This window comes from Squalius cephalus (genome assembly GCF_949319135.1).
Source record: "Squalius cephalus genome assembly, chromosome: 3".
NCBI lineage: Eukaryota > Metazoa > Chordata > Actinopteri > Cypriniformes > Leuciscidae > Squalius > Squalius cephalus.
In genome coordinates, this window is record NC_137124.1 from 50,638,531 (window position 1) to 50,658,837 (window position 20,307).

General features: G+C 43.1%; 1 protein-coding gene across 18 annotated transcripts in view; it reads left to right on the forward strand.

The window, feature by feature from the left end:
- mpdz (multiple PDZ domain crumbs cell polarity complex component) overlaps positions 1 to 20,307 on the forward strand; it is a 105,228-nt gene that overhangs the window by 33,386 nt on the left and 51,535 nt on the right. For all 18 annotated transcript variants that reach the window (XM_079867831.1, XM_079867843.1, XM_079867842.1 and 15 more), the window contains exons 6-11: positions 1,404 to 1,617; positions 3,262 to 3,390; positions 3,787 to 3,975; positions 4,403 to 4,505; positions 9,462 to 9,550; positions 9,980 to 10,181. In XM_079867831.1, the coding sequence (XP_079723957.1) occupies positions 1,404 to 1,617; positions 3,262 to 3,390; positions 3,787 to 3,975; positions 4,403 to 4,505; positions 9,462 to 9,550; positions 9,980 to 10,181 (926 nt within the window). The remainder of the gene's footprint in view (positions 1 to 1,403; positions 1,618 to 3,261; positions 3,391 to 3,786; positions 3,976 to 4,402; positions 4,506 to 9,461; positions 9,551 to 9,979; positions 10,182 to 20,307) is intronic.

Genomic DNA, 20,307 nt, shown 5'->3' on the forward strand with positions numbered 1-20,307 from the left:
ATCTGTTGTGCTTACTTTTACGCTTTGACACCAAATCCTCCGCCATCGTCTTGTCAGTCATCTCTCCTTACACTCGTCACATGATAATTGAAATTGGACTTATGCTGCACTGGGCTGGGACACTGCAGCTTGTGTTGTATGGAGCAGAGCAGACCCTCTCAGTTTATAATTGTAGCATTCATTGTCTACATAACGAAATGGTTTTTATTTCTGTAAAAAGGCAAAATGACTGTGGGGGCGATGCCTTGGGGGGGAAGTGATTTAATCAGTGAATGGCCGAACACTGTGTAACACCATACCACTGTATAACACAGACTACCGTGGCCAGCTAAATCATTCTTCTTTAAAGCACAGCAAAAGACTATTTTTGTCTTGACAACTCTCTGAGAGATTGGCATGGCAATGTTAATGCATTTGCATTGCATCTATTTTTTTATATATATATAACTTGGCAATAACTTGGGCAACTTGATGTTTTAAAAAAATATATATGACCCCATGACAACAAACTCATAATAATATTATCATTAGAGAGGACTAACAACTATCATGGACAAATCAAATGCATTCTGATAAATTATTATTAGAAATATAAACAAATCAGCATTATAACTTTGCAGAGCTATTGGTCTATATGAAAAATTAGGAAGATGGTCTATAATAATATTTTACGTTTACGAGCACAAAAATCTCTGAACAACTGAAGCACATCAGTTTAACACGGATGGAATAAAAGCATAGTTACTTTTTTGCCCATTCTTCTTTGAATTTTTGGTCTGGATCATTATCTTCTATCAGAATACATCTGTATCAGTGTCTTTATTTGCACATATGTATTTCATTTGAAGAAGACATGATGAAATATGTGCGCATACACTACTGGTTCATGTTTGGAACACTAAAGTATATGAAATATGTCCATGAAATACCCTTGCTCCGTACAAGTACACATTCAGTACAATTAAGCATGCTTCTTTTTCACAAGGGATTAGTTGATTTACAGGAATGTTGGATTTAAAGGTATAGTACCCCCCAAAATCCTGTCATCATGTACTCACCCCTTATGTTGTTCTAAACTCATTTTCTTTTTGAAGAGCACAAAAGATTTTTAAAGAATACAGTTATACAGTAACAGTCAATGTGTTACAAAAGTTCCAAAAAGCTCCAAAAAGGAGATAAGTAGTGTAAAATGAATCCATACAGCTTCGGTGGTTTATTCCAAGACTTGATGTCACATGACACGCAAAAACCAGTGAGGTTTGATGTTACAAAGTGATCGAATTTCTTTACTTTTACACTAGTGTTAGTGTTATTACTTATTTAAGCTTGAAACTTTCACATTCTTTGCTCTGTAGTGATGGTGAGCTTTGGTTGTTAAGCATATGTTCTCTACTTTACCCTAGCGATGGAAAACTGAAGGAGGGAGATCAGATATTGGCAATTAATTGTCAGCCATTGGATCAGAGCGTCAGTCATCAGCAGGCCATCGTGCTTCTTCAGCGAGCATCAGACTGTGTGAACCTCACTGTTGCCCGTGGGCCCGTACCACAGCTTTCCAGCCCAGTCGTGTCCAGGACCCCCAGTGCTGCTAGCACACTTTCAGCACACTCCAGTGCGGTGAGACTAACACACACACATACATAAATAAACCTCACTCCTGGTTTCTTAGGAGTGTTAGTTTCAGAACCTGATGCATTTTTCCCTTTAGCTTGGTTCATTTAGGAATATATGAACACATATGAAGCTCGAATCCGTGCCTAAAAAATCGGTCCAAGATTGCCTGAACAAGGTGGTCTCGGCCAGATTGAAAATGAACTCTGGAGTGGTTTGCTTGTGGTGAGAAAGCAATCCGACCAAAAAACTAAGCTGTATCATAATTTATAATAGGAAATTGATTGCAGTGTATTATTCTATTCAAGGGAAATATACTACTTTTTTTGGAAGGTTATACCACTAGAATGACAAAAAAAAATTGTTGAAAGTGATATTAAAGTTCTATTTCATGTCTTCCAAGTTCCAACTGCCAAGCGACTGCTAAACATGTGAATATTCCTGCTGCGCATAGTGGGGAGGGAGACATGCATGTGACAGTCCCTTTTTTAAAAGGATACGACCCCCTACTGCTTTCCTTTTGGGATTGCAGATTATGTAGTGTGTTTGAGCTTCAAGCTATCAACATCTGTGAACTGGACAAAGCACTCAAAGTTGTTAATAGTTAAAAAACAGAAATAGTTGGTATATAAACATTTTCTAAATCTTGAGATTTGTGGTGGCTCACCCAGCACAGTGTTTTTGCCTTCTTAAGATGAATCACTTGTATTCCTCTTTTGTAAGTCGCTTTAGATAAAAGGATCTGTCTTTGGATAAAAGCATGTCTTTCCAAAAAACATTTCAGTAGACAAAAACTTTAATGTCTTAATTAACTTAATTAGCACAAATATGTTTTACTATCGATTCCACTCATTCTGAAAATTTTTATAAGAAATTGACAATACACTTTGCTAATTGACTATTAGGGCAGGGTCTATGGTGTAAATGTTGCAATTAAGAATACATTAAATAGCACCATCAACTAGTGTGGAGCACGGGGATCACTACTTGCAAAACAACGGCTGTCACATTGAGTGACAGAGGTGATCTCTGGTGCCTATGTGATACTTGATAGTCCACAATCATGTCCACTGGTGTGTCATTCCATCAGGAGTGTAACTGTGTCACAAGCCACTCCTAAAGTAGTCTCTGTCACAGACGTCTTTGCAGCAGCAATGTGGTCATCTGCCTTGATGTGGGTGAGTTGCCTCCAGGACACTATTGATATTGGTGATCCACTGATTTAGTCAATCAGGAATCATGAATTAGAACTTGAATTACAAATACAGCAGTAACAATGTCAAATGACTAGCAGTTAATGTTCACTTGAACAACTAGCATTATTAATGAGAAGTTTTCCAAAGAGGGGGAGCAGGGGCGTTCTCTTATAGGGGTGGCTGCATCACATATTTTTTGTTGGTATTGTATTTTAATCCCCGTTACGTGAGGCAGTAACATCCACATTTTTTTGTGGCACTCTTGTGTTCATCATGTGTCAATGATAGAATCGCTGTTACGTTCTTATCTCACATTTTTTGGAAACAAATGAAACTGGTATGAATACAAAAATTATGAACTTACCACATGCGTGATTTGTTTATCATCAAGATGGGCAACATTATTTGTCTTTGACCATCTTGCGTGTTCATTTATCTCTTTTTGTGTTTTTAGACCCATTGGACTCACGTGGAGACAATTGAGCTGGTGAACGATGGAACTGGTTTGGGCTTTGGGATTGTTGGCGGTAAAACCACAGGTGTTATCGTCAAAACCATCCTACCTGGAGGCATCGCTGAACAGGTAAACACTCAGTGGAAATCAGATCATCCATGTTTTGTTTTGTTTTCCTCTGCTCCTGGGTGACTTTTTCAGTTCATGTTGACTTTTTTATGCATTATTACAACCTGGGGTGTTTTTGTCTGTCTGTTCCTCTTAATATGTCTCTTTCTCTGACCTTTTATCCTCTCCTCAACCTTAAACTTTTTGCTTTCTTTTCAAGCAAGGAAAGACATGACATGAAAAGACTTTCCTTAAAAAGACATGTAAAAAACAAGACTTAAGTCAACATTATGACATAAATTAAATAATTGTCTAATAACCCTGTGAGGAGTCTTGTTAATTTAACCCTAGAACGAAAACAGTGAATGTTAATAAAGGAAAAATAAACAAGTTCACTGTCTTTCTCATTGCTTCTAGGATGGTCGCTTACGAAGTGGGGATCACGTTTTGCGAATCGGTGATACAGATTTGTTTGGTCTAAGCAGTGAGCAAGTTGCTCAAGTTTTGAAACAATGTGGCAACCGAGTTCGACTCCTCATCAGTCGTGGGACAGCAGACGATGCTCCGCCCGCTCCTGTCTCCTTGCCAACTGTCACTGAGCAACAGGTACAGCGCCGTTCATATACAGATCAGTCTGATCAACATGTAAAACACTGAACTGTTTGTTTAAGTGTGGTAACTGACTCACCTAGAGGTATATGTTATTGCTCAGTGGTTGCTCTTTCATGACTCACGAGACTTACTCAGAAGTGCTCACTTATGTCATTAGAAGAAATTGAAACAAATAGAACAACTGACATTCTGTACAGTGAGAACATAAGAGAATATCAGTGTGGATAGTACAACTCAGATACTTTGGTCTTAAGAAATATTGCATGTGTTTCTTATTTTTTCCTTTATCTAATAATACATAATAGTTCAAACAAAAATGTTTTCTTGAGAATATTGTTATAATTGGTAATAAAATGTATAGAATTTAAATTAAGAGGTTTCTTTTTCATTCTGTTCTCACTGCAATGTTTTCTGCTTTTAGGGTTTTGAGGAAGAGGAACAGGGCGCTTTTGATGTTAGCTTAACGAAGAATGCTCAGGGATTGGGCATCACCATTGCTGGATATGTTGGGGACAAAACCTCAGGTGAACTTTAAATCATACACCAAATTACATTACCATATGAATATTGTATTTAGTAGGCACTGTAACTATTGCTCTTGCCCAGAACTTAAGTCTTAAACTTGAATGAGACCTTGAATGTGGCTTGTTAAATATTCATTTGGTGTTATGATTTGCTGTATATAGATGTGACAGTCCCTTGTGTAAAATAAGTACTCTTTAGCTCAGTGGTTCCCAAACTTTTTTCTGCCAGGCCCCCCCTTTTGTAGAAAAAAATATTTTCATGCACGCACTTAATGACTCTCAAACATGACCTTGCTTGCAAAATCCTATAGGATTTACTTGAAACATTTTAATTAATACAGTACTACAAGTACAGTACTACTTATCAACATCAACAGGCTTCTCTTTGTGTTCGTGGCATTAGTTCAGCTTCATACTGTCAGAAGCTAATATTTTGAGGCATGCAACACACCGTGACCTCTCTTCATTATCCACGATTGTACTGGTGAATCCGTGGGCGAGATATGCCTCATCATATTTTCTTGTCTTGAGGCTATCTACGCTGGATGCGACAAAGCGAACGTTGCAAATCCATTTGTCCTTTGTGTCAGCACTGGAGTGCATCAGAAACAGAAAGGGGCATCAGTTTACTGTTGGGGATTTGTCATGTCACGCCGCATCAAGTGTTGACAGCATCACTGATTATAATGGGTTATATTAGCTTTTGTCGCATCGCGCTTGCGTCTGGTGTGGACACATTGTTTTGGTAGTTGTAACGTTTGAGGTAGATTCATCTTCTGCTTTACTTTTACCTGGCACTGACAATCCTTTCACATACTTGTCCATGCTTAGTGCAGAATCATGCATCATTTATTTATATTTTTATAAGGCACCCCTCAGTTTGGGAACCACTGTTTTAGCTTACAGTTTATTTAGCAAATGAATACTTAGTACAGAATTAATAAACTTTAAAAGAGCATACTTAAGTGTAAACTAGAGTTGTCAAAAGTACTTTCTTAAACACCTCTGATTGGCCATTGTGTTTACGCGCTCAACATATACAGTATGTCTCTGATTGGCCATTGTGTTGACGTGCTCAACTTATATGTGTGATTGGCTACAATGATCAACAATGACATCTTTGACGCTCTTCATCGAGCGCTTACACAGATACACACGGGAGTTGTATCTGTGTAAGCAACGCAGTGGTCTCCTGTGTATATCCATGTAAGCGCTCGGTGAAGAACGTCAAAGATGTTATTGTTGATCATTGTAGCCAATCACAGACATATACTGTATGTTGAGCGCGTCCACACAATGGCCAACCAGAGACGTATATTGAACGTTTCAACACAATGGTCAATCAGAGGTGTTTAAGAATCCGTTCAACAGCGCTCAAAATGCTAGAGGGAAATGCTGGTATCGTCACATTTTTTTATTTCAGTACCGACTTGGTACCAAAGTCGGTACTTCTCGACAACTCTACTGTAAACTGAATGTAATGTTCTCGGGCGCTTAATTGCATGTTTAATATCAATCGAATGAATGTACTGACAAACATTTATGGTAAATAAAAATTTACTTTAATGTAATTTCTATTAGTGGTCGACTGATATATCGCCAAGGCATTATGGGAATTTTTTTCTTTTTGGCTAATGTGTTGGAAGTTGGACTTTTATTTTGACAGCACCAAAAACACAGCGTGCCCATTCTCTATCTTCATTAGTTTACGGTCTCTGTTTAACAGTCCTATCTAATACGTTATTACTAAAACTGTAAAACAAAGAAAGTGAATGGTATATGAAAAAGTATTATAGCGTTTGCTTTTATATTAGTAAAAATAAATATTATATAGTATATTAAAAGCTCTTATATTGCTTTTATAAGATTTGAAGGACACTACAAGTCAGTTGCCCATATAAGCTTCGAATGCTCTTACGTAATAAAATGTTGGTAATGTAACTGTCTGTCATTTATTTATTTGCCAAATGACTGTAATTTTCTTTAAATCTGTGCCAGTTACAGCGGATCCATAACAGCTTCGGCGCCTGTGCTTTGTTGTTTTGCATCGTTATCATTGTTCCGCGTTCTCATTGATTTGCTGGCATATGAAGGATTTCATGCTCAGGGAAAGCTGTCCGCGAATCGCTCCACAAAGTGAAAAAATGTGCTGTTGCTATAAGAAAGTCATAACTGAAACTATTTTCATACAGTAGTATTTCATTTTCTCCAAAGGAATTTTTTTTTTTTTTAACGAAAACTTTAAAGACTGTTAAAGACCGACTGTAAGTAGACCTACTGTATCCAAGGTTGTTAATGATAGTATATGCCTTTAGGCCTATAAAGTCATCAATTTGCATTAAAGGTGACATATTATGCCCCTTTTCACAAGATGTAATATAAATCTATGGTGTCCCCAGAATGTGTCTGTGAAATTTCAGCTCAAAATACCCCCCAGTTAATTTATTATAGCTTGTCAAATTTGCCCCGTTTTGGGGGTGTCCCTTTAAATGCAAATGGCTGCTTCTCCCTGCCCCCATTCAGAAGAGAGCCGATCCTTTTCACAAGCTTCGGATACTCCGGCAATAACAAAACATGCGAATAATCTCACTCATCCAAAATCTCAGAAATAACCAGTAGCGGAGTGCAGTCTTACGGAGAGACTCAGGGAGAGGTTGCAACTTTTGGATGCACCTTTGCTCGAACTTTTGCCATTGCTTTAGAAGTTAGAACTGGTTACACGTATGAGTAGTAATAACGTACTAGTAGTTGCGAAAACCAAATGATGGCGCCGTGGGTGGAAACGTGCAGATTAAGGGATGGTAATATTATAATTAGATCCCCTTCCTACTTCAGAAGGGGAGTGAAATTTGATCGGCTTATTTTTTTACATGCTTGCAGAGAAAGGCTGACCAAAACAAAGTTACCAGGTTGTCATTTTTCACATTTTCTGGGTTGGTAGATGCACCGGGGACCCGTTTATAGCACTTAAACACTGAAAAAGTCAGATTTTAATGATATGTCCCCTTTAAATCTCATCTTATTATTTAAGAATACTTTTACTTTTTTTATGTATTATACTTATATGTGACCCTGGACCACAAAACCAATCACATGGGTAATTTTATTTTAATTTGAGATATATATATCACTTGAAAGCTGAAATGTTTTATATATTTATGGTAGGAAATTTACTAAATATCTTCATGGAACTTGATCTTTACTTAATATCCTAATGATTTTTGGCATAAAATAAAAATCAATCATTTTGACCCATACAATATTGTTGGCTATTGCCACAAATATATAGCCTGGAAATCCAGATCTAAATCTGAAAGATTAATGGTCTGGCATCAACTAATGAAAATCGGCCAGCTCGAGGGGCGGCACCAAGCATGCATTTGAAAATCTCACTGCACGCAATTGGATAACACTACGACCAATCACAACAAGTTATCGCTAACTGGTAGATTAGACTCTTACCGTATCTGTTCGGCAAAACAGCAAAAACGCCCTTCTTGCAAAGGAACGAATCGAGTGCTGTCTTCTGTTCCTCTTTTAGATAAAAAGCCAAGTCTAACTCATTCATTGTAGCGGCCAAAGCCGCTAAAAACAAACGGTGTTCATCCATAGCCATCTTGCAATGTTTGCTAATGACTTCGACGTCACAGCGCTGTCGTCATCTGTTTAGCTCGCCTCTGGCCCGCCTATATCAGATAACCCAATGTGATTGGTGCAGCTCGGATACAAGGGCATATTTAATGGGCATCATTACTCAATGCCAGAGTAACTCGCTGAGCAGATTCAACTTAAACAAATAGGGTGTGGGCAAGCTGTAATTAGGTATAGAGGCTAGTGATTACAGTATGCGTTAGCAGAAGGTGCTAGGAAGGTGGGATGTGTTCACGTTGTGCTGCATCTGTTGTCCCGATTGCCCAAGATGAATTTCTCCGCTAGGAGACAATAAAGGCTAATCAAATCAAATCAAACTTGTGCTCTCGCAAGAACTCTGGATTTCCAGGGTAACAAATATACCCATGCAACATGTGACCATTTGTGATCCAGGGTCACATATTTATTTTAATTAGTATTTTACTATTTGTTATATTATACTATAAGTTAGAGCTGCACAATTATTCAATAAAAGATTGCAATCTCGATTCAAACACTGACACAATCGTATTCCTAAATATCAGCGATTCGGCTGTCTATTAAAACTTTCTTTGACAAGTACGATCACAGCAAACATTCAGATCTGCTTTGGCGCTGCCGCTGACCGAAAGAGAGCAGTTGTCATGTATAGGTATGAAACAACTTCACAAGCAGTCTTTTCATCCACACAGTGTCGTTATTTCTGTATTACAAACATTCAGATTATCACAGAAAATTATACAAGTTTATAGTTCAGATCTAAATACTACGGCAGCAGTGAATAAAAAAAACAGTAAAGCACCTTTCGAAATTAACTTGACTCTTCAAATAAAGATTGTTTCGACTGCATTGTTACACCTGTAGGTGGTGACAAGTGAATGTTTTGTCATTGAATAATTCATTCAAGAGATTCGTTCAAAAACACTGCATGCGTCTCATTTCAAAGGCACTGCTCAGCATACCCAGTTAAAGAAGTCACCTCTCGCCACTGCTACCAGTGCACATTCAAAACAATTATGCACTCTTCTTTTTCACAATGGGTTTTATTTAGGTTTAACTTTCAGTGTAAGTTACATGTGATATTTTGTGTTTCCTACTCTATTAAAAAGAGATTTTATTATGTAAAGCCTGCATGTGCAGAAAATATCAGTCCTGACTCCTGATTTCAAGTATTCTAACGTTTCTGTGTCTGACAGTGACAGGCTTGATATTTACTGTTTCTCTTTCTTACTCTGGGCAAATTTCAGCTCAAATGCGTATTCTCATTCTAGCGTGCTTCATTTTAGGCAGCGTTTAACCTTTGCTGACTGTAATTTCCTGTTGCAGAGCCCTCTGGGATATTCGTGAAGAGCATTTCGAGGGACAGCGCGGTGGAGCAAGATGGGCGAATTCATGTTGGAGATCAGATCATAGCTGTGAGTTATTTATTTCCAACAGAATGTGTCATATAAAACTCTTGTATACAGATGTTTTATGTTGGAGCGCTTATCAACGTCAAAAGGTTTTAATGCTTACAGGTGAAAGTGCTTCTGTGTGTTATTGTGTGTGTGTGTGTGTGTGTGTGTGTGTGTGTGTGTGTTAATGTGTGCTTGGGTGTATATGCATTGGGGTGTTTGAAATAGCGGTTTGAGATATTTTATTCTAGTCATTAATCATTTGCATAAAGTTAAACTTTTCTCATTTATTGAAAATGAATTAATTCCCATCAGTTTGTTAATGAAAATCCCTCCCATATATATTGATCTGTGTGACTTGGACTGTCAAGGGTCGTAAATGATCTCAACATGAGATTGGAATGTATTAAAGTCTTAATTGTAATCTTGTGTGCGTGTGTGTGTGTGCAGGTAGATGGTGTGAATATCCAGGATTACACCAACCAGCAGGCTGTGGAGATTCTGAGACACACTGGTCAGACAGTAAACCTGAAACTTGTCCGACGCGGCTTTAAACCAGAGGACGCATGCCCATCAATCATACCTGTCACTGTGGAGACTACTCCCAGTGCATCAAGAAACTCAACAATGGAGCGAACAAATACCAAGCACGGTACCACATGCCCAAAAACTGAGTGTTTGAATTAAGCTGCTTACATCGGTCATTCACATCTGTTTAAACACTCCACAAATGCAGTTTTCTTTCCTTGGAGCAGGACATTTTTAAGTAGCTAATATTAACCCTTGTGCATCCTTGAGGACATTTTTGTCCTTTTCAGTTTTGTTTTTTGGATCACTTTGCCTGTGTTAATGCTAACTGCATAAAATTTGGCACAGGTGTGTATTTTTATTGGAATTTTACTATTTCATCACCATTTCCTTTAAAAAATCTATTTTGCACTAGTTACACAAAATACTTCCTCTCAGCGCCTTTTGGACAAAAATGTCCCCATTGAAACCCATTAAAACTGCATTTTTTAATCCCTGTGCCGTTTAACTATAAAATGATGCAATCTTTTTTAATAGGCTTTCATTCTGTTGGCAAGGCTTCAAAATTGACATTTTTACCATTTTTTATCAGATGGTGCCATTTTTTCAGGTTAGGCCTATAAAGCAAATACTCGCTTTATTCCTGTTTTCTGCTTCGGCATATTATAGAGCCAACTGGATAAATTATGCAACGATAATTGTGTGGGTTTGTTGGTATGGATGTCTAAGTGTGGTTTGTATGTGTGTAATAAAATAAAAAGTGTGTTTGTGTGCTTGTAATATTTGAGAGAGAAAAACTCAACTGCAAATCGAAAATCCAATCACTGTGTTCACCAGTGGAGTTTTGCTGGCATCCAATGGGGAAAGTCTGGTACTGCGCCCAAACAAAATCTTACTGAAAGCTCATTTTTTGAGATATCATCCTCAAATTCGGAACACAACCTGTTTAGATTTATGGCTTTGAATTTATATCAGTTTTAGAGTTCCAAATGTTTTATAAAATATATTTTTTTATATAAAATATTGATTATAATGTTCATAAATATTTTTCATAAACTTAAACTTCTATAACATTTTTTTGGTTGCACTTTTTTTAATTTTTTCACTTCAACAACAATCTGCCAAGGGTCATCTTTAAAATGAGACCAAACTTAAGTATTTGCTCCCAAGCATAACATTTTTATGAGAGTTTTTTGACTTGGACATTTTTGTCCCTTTTGGACCTATGTGTAAGTTTTTGTTTTTTTTTAATGTTTACTGCATAAAATTTTGGCACAGGTGTCTATTTTTATTGTAATTTTACTATTTCACCCCCATTTCATTTGAAAAAAAAAATGTTGCACTAGTTATACAAAATACTTGTATATATTTTATATAAAATATTAATTTTAATGTTCATAAATATTTTTCGTAAACTTAAACTTCTATAAAAAAAATTTGGTTGCACGTTTTTCACTTTTTTCACTTCAACAACAATCTGCAAAGGGTCTTCTTTAAAATGAGACCAAACTTAAGTTTTTGCTCCCAAGCATAACATTTTTATGAGAGTTTTTTGACATGGACATTTTTGTCCCTTTTGGACCTATGAGTAAGTTTTTGTTTTTTGTTACTGTTAACTGCATGAATTTTGAGCTATTATAGAGCCAACTGGATAAATTATGCAATGATAATTGTGTGGGTGTGTTGGTATGGATGTCAGAGTGTGGTTGGTATGTGTGTTATATAAAAAAAAATGTGTTTGTGTGTTTGTAGTATTGATAGAGAAAAACTCAACTGCAAATAACAAAGCCAATCACTGTGTGACCAGAGGAGTTTTGCTGGGATCCAATGGGGAAAGTTTGGTACTGCGCCCAAACAAAATCTTACTGAAAGCTCATTTTTTGAGATATCAACCTCAAATTTGGAACACAACTTATTTAGATTTATGGCTTTGATTTTCTAGCCGTTTTAGAGTTCAACTTGTTTCATAAAATATATATTTTATATAAAATAATATTCATAAATAATTTTCATAAACTTAAACCTATATAACTTTTTTTTGGATTTACTTATAAAAAAAATTTAACTTCAGCAATAATCTGCCAAGGGTATTCTTTAAAATGATACCAAAGTTAAGTCTGTGCTCCCAAGCTTCAACTTTTTATGACCGTTTTTTGACATGGACATTTTTGTCCTCTTTGGACCTATGAGTAACTTTTTTAAATTGATGCACAAGGGTTAAGGTTGCACAATTAAAATGAAATAAAATCTACACCACGATATGGCTTAGTGCAAAAGGCTGCAATTTAATTAAATTAATATATAGTCTGTATGAGCTGTGTGCTTTAAAGGGGACCTATTATGCAAAATTCATTTTTGTAAGGTGTTTGATCACCGATGTGTGTCTACAGTGTGTGTAAACAAGCAGTTTTTTTTTTTATAATCCCCATAAATAATTAACAATCTCTCCAAACTCGTGGTTTCAGATTTCAGGGAAGCCCTGCCCATGATCGGTAACAATCTGTCCTATTAGTATAGATCCCGCCCTGAGTGAGCCGCAGCCCTCCGCTATTTCTGTTTACTCGCTGTAGCAGCTGGGGATATACAATGTCTGTGCCAAAAAACATTACGTACTGTTGTTGGATGTACCAACGAACGTCTCTGTTACATATGGTAACCCTCGTTCCCTGAGGGAGGGAACGGAGACGTACGTCATGGTGAACGACGAATAGGAATCTCGCTAGAGAGGCCAATCTACTTCGAGTGAAACTAAAACAAGCCAATACACATTGGCGTGCAATCATTTGCATCAGCTGTGCAGCCTCGCAGCGCGGGTATTTAACGAGCAGCTGGTGCGATTGCACATCAGTTTTTTGCTGAGGAGCCAAGCCTGAAAGCTGGTCGCCCCGGCGGGTAGCCGCAGATGGACGTACGTCTCCGTTCCCTCCCTCAGGGAACGAGGGTTACCATATGTATCCGAGACATTCCCTATCGTCCGGTCACTACGACGTACGTCGTGGTGAACGACGAATAGGAATCCCTACCAAAGCGCCACAGCTGCTGCACCCCATCCAGCGCCCTGTGTAAGCCTCCACACCTTGCCTGGAAGGACGATAGGAGAGGTCTTACACCGAGAGTATCCGTCACTGTTGTTCCGTTATAACCCATACAGAGAAATTATTGGATAACACTGGGAAAGCGTGCCCGATCTGAGGGAGGGGAACGCTGCGGGAGCCACATTCTTAAGGAGAATTATGTGGGAATAGACATATGGACTAACCCGAGGGTTGTACTGCATATGAATAATGGGACTTAGCCCAAGGGAAAGCCCAGTGGGCCATCCTCTGCTTGGAGACAGCCTTTCCCTTCTGCTGGCCTCCATAACAGACAAAGAGCTGGTCTGAGGTCCTGACGCTTTGAGTTCTGTCCACGTACATACGAAGAGCGTGAACGGGACAGAGCAAAGCCAGGGCTGGGTCTGCCTCCTCCAGGGGCAGCGCTTGCAGGTTCACTACCTGATCTCTAAAGGGAGTGGTAGGAACCTTGGGCACATAGCCAGGCCGGGGTCTCAGTACAACATGGTTGTCACCCGGCCCAAACTCTAGGCACGATTCGTCGACCGAAAATGCTTGCAGGTCCCCTACCCTCTTGATCGAGGCCAGTGCAATCAGCAGCAAAGTCTTCAAGGAGAGAAGCTTTAAATCTGCTGACTGCAAAGGCTCAAAGGGAGCATCCTGAAGTGCTCGAAGCACCAGGGAAAGGTCCCAAGAGGGTATGGAGGGAGGACGAGGAGGATTTAATCGTCTCGCCCCCCTAAGGAACCTGACGACCAGGTCGTGCTTTCCAACTGTTTTGCCATCTATATGGTCATGATATGCTGAAATAGCAGCAGCATGTACTTTAAGGGTGGAGGGAGACAGCCTTCGCTCCAACCCTTGCTGCAAGAAGGAAAGCACTGACCCTATCGAACATCTTCGGGGGTCCTCTCTGCGGGAGGAACACCACTAGATGAACAGGTTCCACTAAAAGGCGTACGCACGTCTCGTAGACAGCGCTCGCGCAGAAGTGATGGTGTTAAGTACCTCTGGGGGTAAGTCACCTAGAACCTCCGCGTCCCATCCAGGGACCAGACATGGAGTTTCCAGAGGTCTGGACGCGGGTGCCAAAGGGTGCCCCGTCTTTGAGTCAGAAGATCCTTCCTCAGAGGAATGGGCCAGGGAGGGACTGTCACGAGGAGTTCTGGGAACCAAGTCCGGGTGGGCCAATAGGGAGCCACCAGAAGGACCTGCTCCTCGTCCTCCTTGACTTTGCACAGGGTCTGTGCAAGTAGGCTCACTGGGGGAAATGCATATTTGCGGAGGCCCCGGGGCCAGCTGTGTGCCAGTGCATCCGTGCCGAGTGTTCCCTTGGTCAGGGAGTAAAACAACTGGGAGTGGGAGGTCTCTGAGGAGGCAAACAGGTCTACCTGAGCCTCTCCGAACTCTCTCCAGATCAGCTGAACCGCCTGGGGGTGGAGTCGCCATTCTCCCGGGAGCACAGCTCGTGATTGCTCGTCGGCCACACGGTTGAGCGCACCGGGGACATACATGGCTCGAAGCGACCTCAGATGCTTCTGACTCCAAAGGAGGAGATGGCGGGCGAGTTGCGACATGCGACGGGAGGGTAGACCACCTTGACGGTTGATGTACGCAACGGTCGCAGTGTTGTCCGTACGGACCAGCACGTCTCTGCCCTGTAGCGGCCTCTTTAGGCGGCTCAGAGCGAGGCGTACTGCTAGCAACTCGAGGCAGTTGATGTGCCAATGCAGTTGGGCATCCCGTTGTACGTGGCACCCCAGCCGGTGGCAGAGGCATCTGTGAAAACCACAGCATGCCTGGACACCTGTTCCAAGGGGACTCCTGCCCGGAGGAACGAGGGGTCTGACCACGGACTGAAGGTCTGGCGGCACTCCGGTGTGATTGCCACCCGGTGAGTGCTGTGACGCCACGCCCATCTCGGGACTCGGCCGTGAAGCCAGTGCTGAAGCGGTCTCATATGGAGCAGCCCGAGCGGAGTTACCGCTGCTGCCACTGCCATATGCCCCAGGAGCCTCTGAAAGAATTTCAGTGGGACCGCTATCCTGCCTTTGAATGTGTTCAAGCAGTTCAGCACCGACTGAGCGCGTTGCTCTGTGAGGTGCGCTGTCTGTGCGACCGAATCCAACTCCATACCGAGAAAAGAGATCCTCTGCACGGGGGCGAGTTTGCTCTTTTCCCAGTTGATCTGAAGGCCCAGCTGGCTGAGGTGCCTGAGCACGAGGTCCCTGTGTTCGCGTAACTGATCTCGAGAGTGTGCTAGTATGAGCCAGTCGTCGAGATAGTTGAGAATGCGAACGCCCTGTTCTCTCATGGGAACAAGGGCCCCCTCCATGACTTTCGTGAAGACACGGGGAGACAGGGCCAGCCCGAAGGGCAGGACCTTGTACTGATATGCTCGACCCTCGAACGCAAAGCACAGAAACGGCCTGTGTCGAGGAAGAATCGAGACATGAAAGTACGCGTCCTTCAGGTCGATCACTGCAAACCAATCTTGGGGACGGATGCATTCGAAAATGCGTTTCTGCGTGAGCATTTTGAACGGTAGCTTGTGAAGGCTCCGATTCAAAACTCGCAGGTCCAAGATCGGTCGTAACCCACCACCTTTCTTGGGTAAAATGAAGTAGGGACTGTAGTGCCCTGACCTCATATCGACTGGAGAGACCGGCTCTATCACGTCCTTCGCCAGTAGGACTGCGATCTCCGCGCGCAAGACATGGGCATCGGCTGCTCTCACTGTAGTGGAGTGGATGGCCCGAAACTTTGGGGGACACCGGGCGAACTGAATCGCATAGCCGAGCCTGATGGTCCGAATGAGCCAGCGAGACAGACTGGGGAGCGCTAGCCAGGCTCACAGAGACCCTACAAGCGGGACCAAAGGGACCGTAGGTGTACCCGAAGTGGGGCAGCGAGGTGGAACACAGGGGCTCGGCTTGGGAGGCTCTCTCTGGGAGGCGGCCCATAGCGGAGTCTGAGTGTGCTGTGCAACACTTACCTGGTTCCAGGAGGCCGGAGGTGCAGGAGGCGGCTTGGTTGCGTTCTCGAACTGCACACTGCTGCCTGCTGTCGATAGAAGAGGCGGATGAGAGTGGTGAGGATTCTTTTGAGGCCAGCGGCGGAACAAAAACAAAAGGAAAACAAGGATTTTCCACCCGGCCCTCTTCCGGGGGATGTAGCGATGCGGTCATCGTCTCCTGGAGAGCAGTCCCTGCCATCTCTGGGTCACCCGTCCTAGGGCCGCTTGTTCCTGGCTTTGCCGCCCTTCTTAGCGGGGTCCTGGACGGACGGGGCGGCCCGTCTGCGACTGGCTCCACGGCGCCGTTTAGATGGAGGCTGCTGCGGCGGCGCGGGATCAGGGGCAGACGCAGGAGGCCGCCCTCGGCGACGAGCAGACTGAGGGGCCGCAGGCGGTGGGGTGGTGGCAGCAGCTGGCCACCACGGCAGGATATGTCTGATGGCCTCAGTCTGCTTTTGTACAGCCGAGAACTGCTGGGCGAAGTTCTCGACCGCGTTGCCGAAGAGGCCGGTCTGGGACACGGGGGAGTTAAGGAACTGGAGCTTGTCGGTCTCCCTCATGTCGGCCAGACACAGCCAGAGATGGCATTCCTGGACCACCAAGGTAGACATCGCACGACCCACCGACCGCGCGGTCACCTTCGTCGCACGAAGCGCGAGGTCCGTCGCGATGCGAAGTTCCTGAAGAACTTGGGGATCGTGACCACCCTCGTGCAGGTTCTTCAGTAAACCTGAACCTGCAGCAACGCCATGGCGTTCATGGCAGAGGCAGCTTCCCCACAGGCCTTGTAAGCCTTGCTGGTTAGATCCGACGAGTACTTACAGGCCCGGGAAGGAAGACACGGTTCTCCGCGCCAAGTGGAGTTAGGGCACAGTTGCATGGCAACGGCCCGTTCCACTGGCGGGATACGCGTGTATCCCTTAGCCGCCCCGCCATCAAGGGTGGTGAGGGAGGAGGAGCCACCGGAACGGTTTCTGGCAGTAAAAGGTGCCGTCCACGTCCCCGTAAGCTCCTCATGCACTTCCGGGAAGAAAGCCACTGAGGTGGGTTGCTGAGAACCAGCGCGCGCCACCCCGAGATACCAATCGTCCAACCTCGAGGGTTCGGGACACGGTGGAGGATTCCACACGAGCCTGACCCCGTTGGCGGCCCGGGAAAGCATGGCCATCATCTCCGGGTCCGTCTCAGGCACTGTTGACACACCCGAAGGAGGTAACGGCGCCGAGTCGTCATCCGCGGAGAAGTCTGACCCACCCTCCGATGCAGCGATCGACATCTGATCCTCACAGCGAGCCCCAAAGGAAACAACCGGTACACACCGCGAGGATGGTCCAGCTTTCTCCAATGGGGGCTCAACTGGCTGCGGAGCATGAGAGCGGTGAGGGCTCCTAGGGGGTTGGTTCCCCGAAGGAGACGCGCTCACCGTGATCCTCAGGTCACCCATGTCACTGCCCAAAGCAACCCTCTGAGGAGGATTGGATCGAGGCAGAGGCACGGGGACTCCGCCCCTTTGCAGGAACGTGAGTCTCGACCGCAGCTCTGCGATGGTCATCTTCCCACAATGGGTACATGACTCATCCACCAACGCTGCCTCAGCGTGTTTAATGCCCAGACACACGAGGCAGCGTTTGTGACCATCCCGTGAGCCCAGGTAACGACCGCATCCAGAAACACACAGATAGAAAGTCATCTTTAAAAAGACGCTCTCTATCTGTGTAAGCTCTTTTAGGGACTGCTCTCACTGGTGCTGAAACACGCAGGGGAACAGTCACTGCGAACACAGACAGGAATGTGCACCTGTCTGTGCGCTGTCTCTCTCTCTTGCTGGCAGGTCTTACCAGCTGTAAGAGCAGCTTTTGAGCACTCTGGTGGCGCACCTTACCAGCTGTTATAACAGCTTTTTTGTTTGCTCAGTATATGTAAAACAAAAAAGAGAGAAAAAGAAGAGAGAAAGAAAAGAAGACTGCTCGCACTGCTGTGCTGTAACGCCCGCACCGGGAAGGAGAGGTCCAAATAAGGCTCGTCTTTGAAGTCACACTCTCTGTAGAACGCATCGAAGTGCTTGGCTCCGAAGCAAAAAGCTGAAGTGCAATCGCACCAGCTGCTCGTTAAATACCCGCGCTGCGAGGCTGCACAGCTGATGCAAATGATTGCACGCCAATGTGTATTGGCTTGTTTTAGTTTCACTCGAAGTAGATTGGCCTCTCTAGCGAGATTCCTATTCGTCGTTCACCTCGACGTACGTCGTAGTGACCGGACGATAGGGAACATAAGAGTCTCCATAGACTCCCAGGATCTGAGTCACTGAGAACACCGTGGTTGAAGTTGTTACTCGAGGATGGATCAGTTTGTGATCCAGCTTACAGTCTCTGGAGCGATAGGCTACTGGTCATGGCAGTAATGAAAGGGAGAGTGCGCACTTTATTACAGTTCATAGGAGTTGTATTAAGGACATAAAGTTTACCAGTTTATTAAGCACCCCCGAAAAAACATAAGTACTGTTAGTTGTAACAAGTGTTTCTGTGTAATTCACTGTGTATGTTGATGATAATGCAAGGGAGAGAGAGAGAGAGAGTTTGTGGATAAGACTTTAATGCGCACTTCTTGTACTGTTTATTCAACTCTTGCGGTGATTTTCTGGAGTGACAACGATCACTTCATGTTTTGTGTGACGTGTGGCAAAGTTTTTGCCATCATTCGGACCGGGTCCGCTACAGCAAACTTGTAGTGGATAAAAAGAAGATGACAACATAAGTTAACCGTAATTAAACTAAACTATACCTGTTCTATCTCCATGCAGCATATATTCTCTGGCTCTGTAGGTATTATTGTCCGACTCCGGTTTGAACTGAACGCCGCTACTGAGAGTTTCTGACATTTTCAGTGCATCCTGATAGCAGATCACAAGCTCTTGAAGCTCCAGATAGATGATGGATGCTTCGGCTGAGCAGTCCTCTCATTCAGGTGTCGCGTTCGAGGATCTGCTTGAGGGTGTTATTCTTGCTGTGGCCAATTTGAGTCTGGAGTGGCCCGATAAAAAGAAAGTCTCTCCATCTAAGAAAATCGATATTTAACATCTGGCCGAGAGCTACCTTCCCACCTCCATCTCCATCTCCTACAGTATCAACTTGAAGAAACAGCAGTAGAGGCCAGAAGAGAAGAGGTCACTGTGGATTTGTCTCTAATAAAGCCTGAGAAAGGCCCCACCTCTCTGGGTTTGCTTGACCAATGAGAAGGGTGGAATTTCCAAGCGGGAAGATTCCTCTGTGGTTGATTTATGAATCTTTGTTCTAAGCGTGCTCATTTGCAATGGCAGCTGGATTGGTTTCTGATGACGAAACTAAGAAAGATTCTTGTTATACTAATATGTTGCGCAGCTATCGGCATATCATGTACTCAATCATTTCGATCTTCAAAGTACCAATTTATAGAGACCAAACATGGTATAGGTGAAGTTACATTGACCGTTGGTTCTCTACTAAAATACATAGTATCAAAGAGATAATAGTATCAAAAGATAATAGTATTAAAAGACACAACACAAGACAGTAAATCATTCACAAAATGTTCTGGGATGCAGATAATTTCATGTTAATCAGTTCATCGATAAATGAATGCAGGAAAGTCTGTTCTAATGTCTGTAGGTCTTGTGGCAGGGGCCCTGCTCACATTGCTAACAGTCATAAAAACAACTTATCTGATCGTGGTCATGGTCACTAAGGCCGTGTGTCCACCAAAGCGTTATTAGCCAGCTGAAAACGCTAGGCGCTCTGCTATAAACGCTCAGCTGTGGGCACTTGAGAGCGTTTTGGCAGCGCAGCGTTTTTTCAGTTGAGACGGTTGAGACCGAGACACTTTGCTTGTTATGATACGGAATATCCGCGAAAGTCTTACTAGTATCTCATTTCACACATATTTTGTTTCTGTGTTGATTCTATATTAAAATGTCAATACAATGTAATGTATTTTATCTGGCTCTTGATTTTGTTCCGTTATTATGCTTGTTGTTGTCATCTGTTGACGTTGTACAAGCAGAATCATGTGGCGGACGCGGTTGGTCCGTGTGGTATTAGTCCCGCCCCTCCTCCACTGTGATTGGACGGTTGGGTAAAAAGTGACAGTGATGAGCGCTGCGTTTTACCAAAAGTTGAACATTCTTCAACTCTCGGCGACCAGTAAAA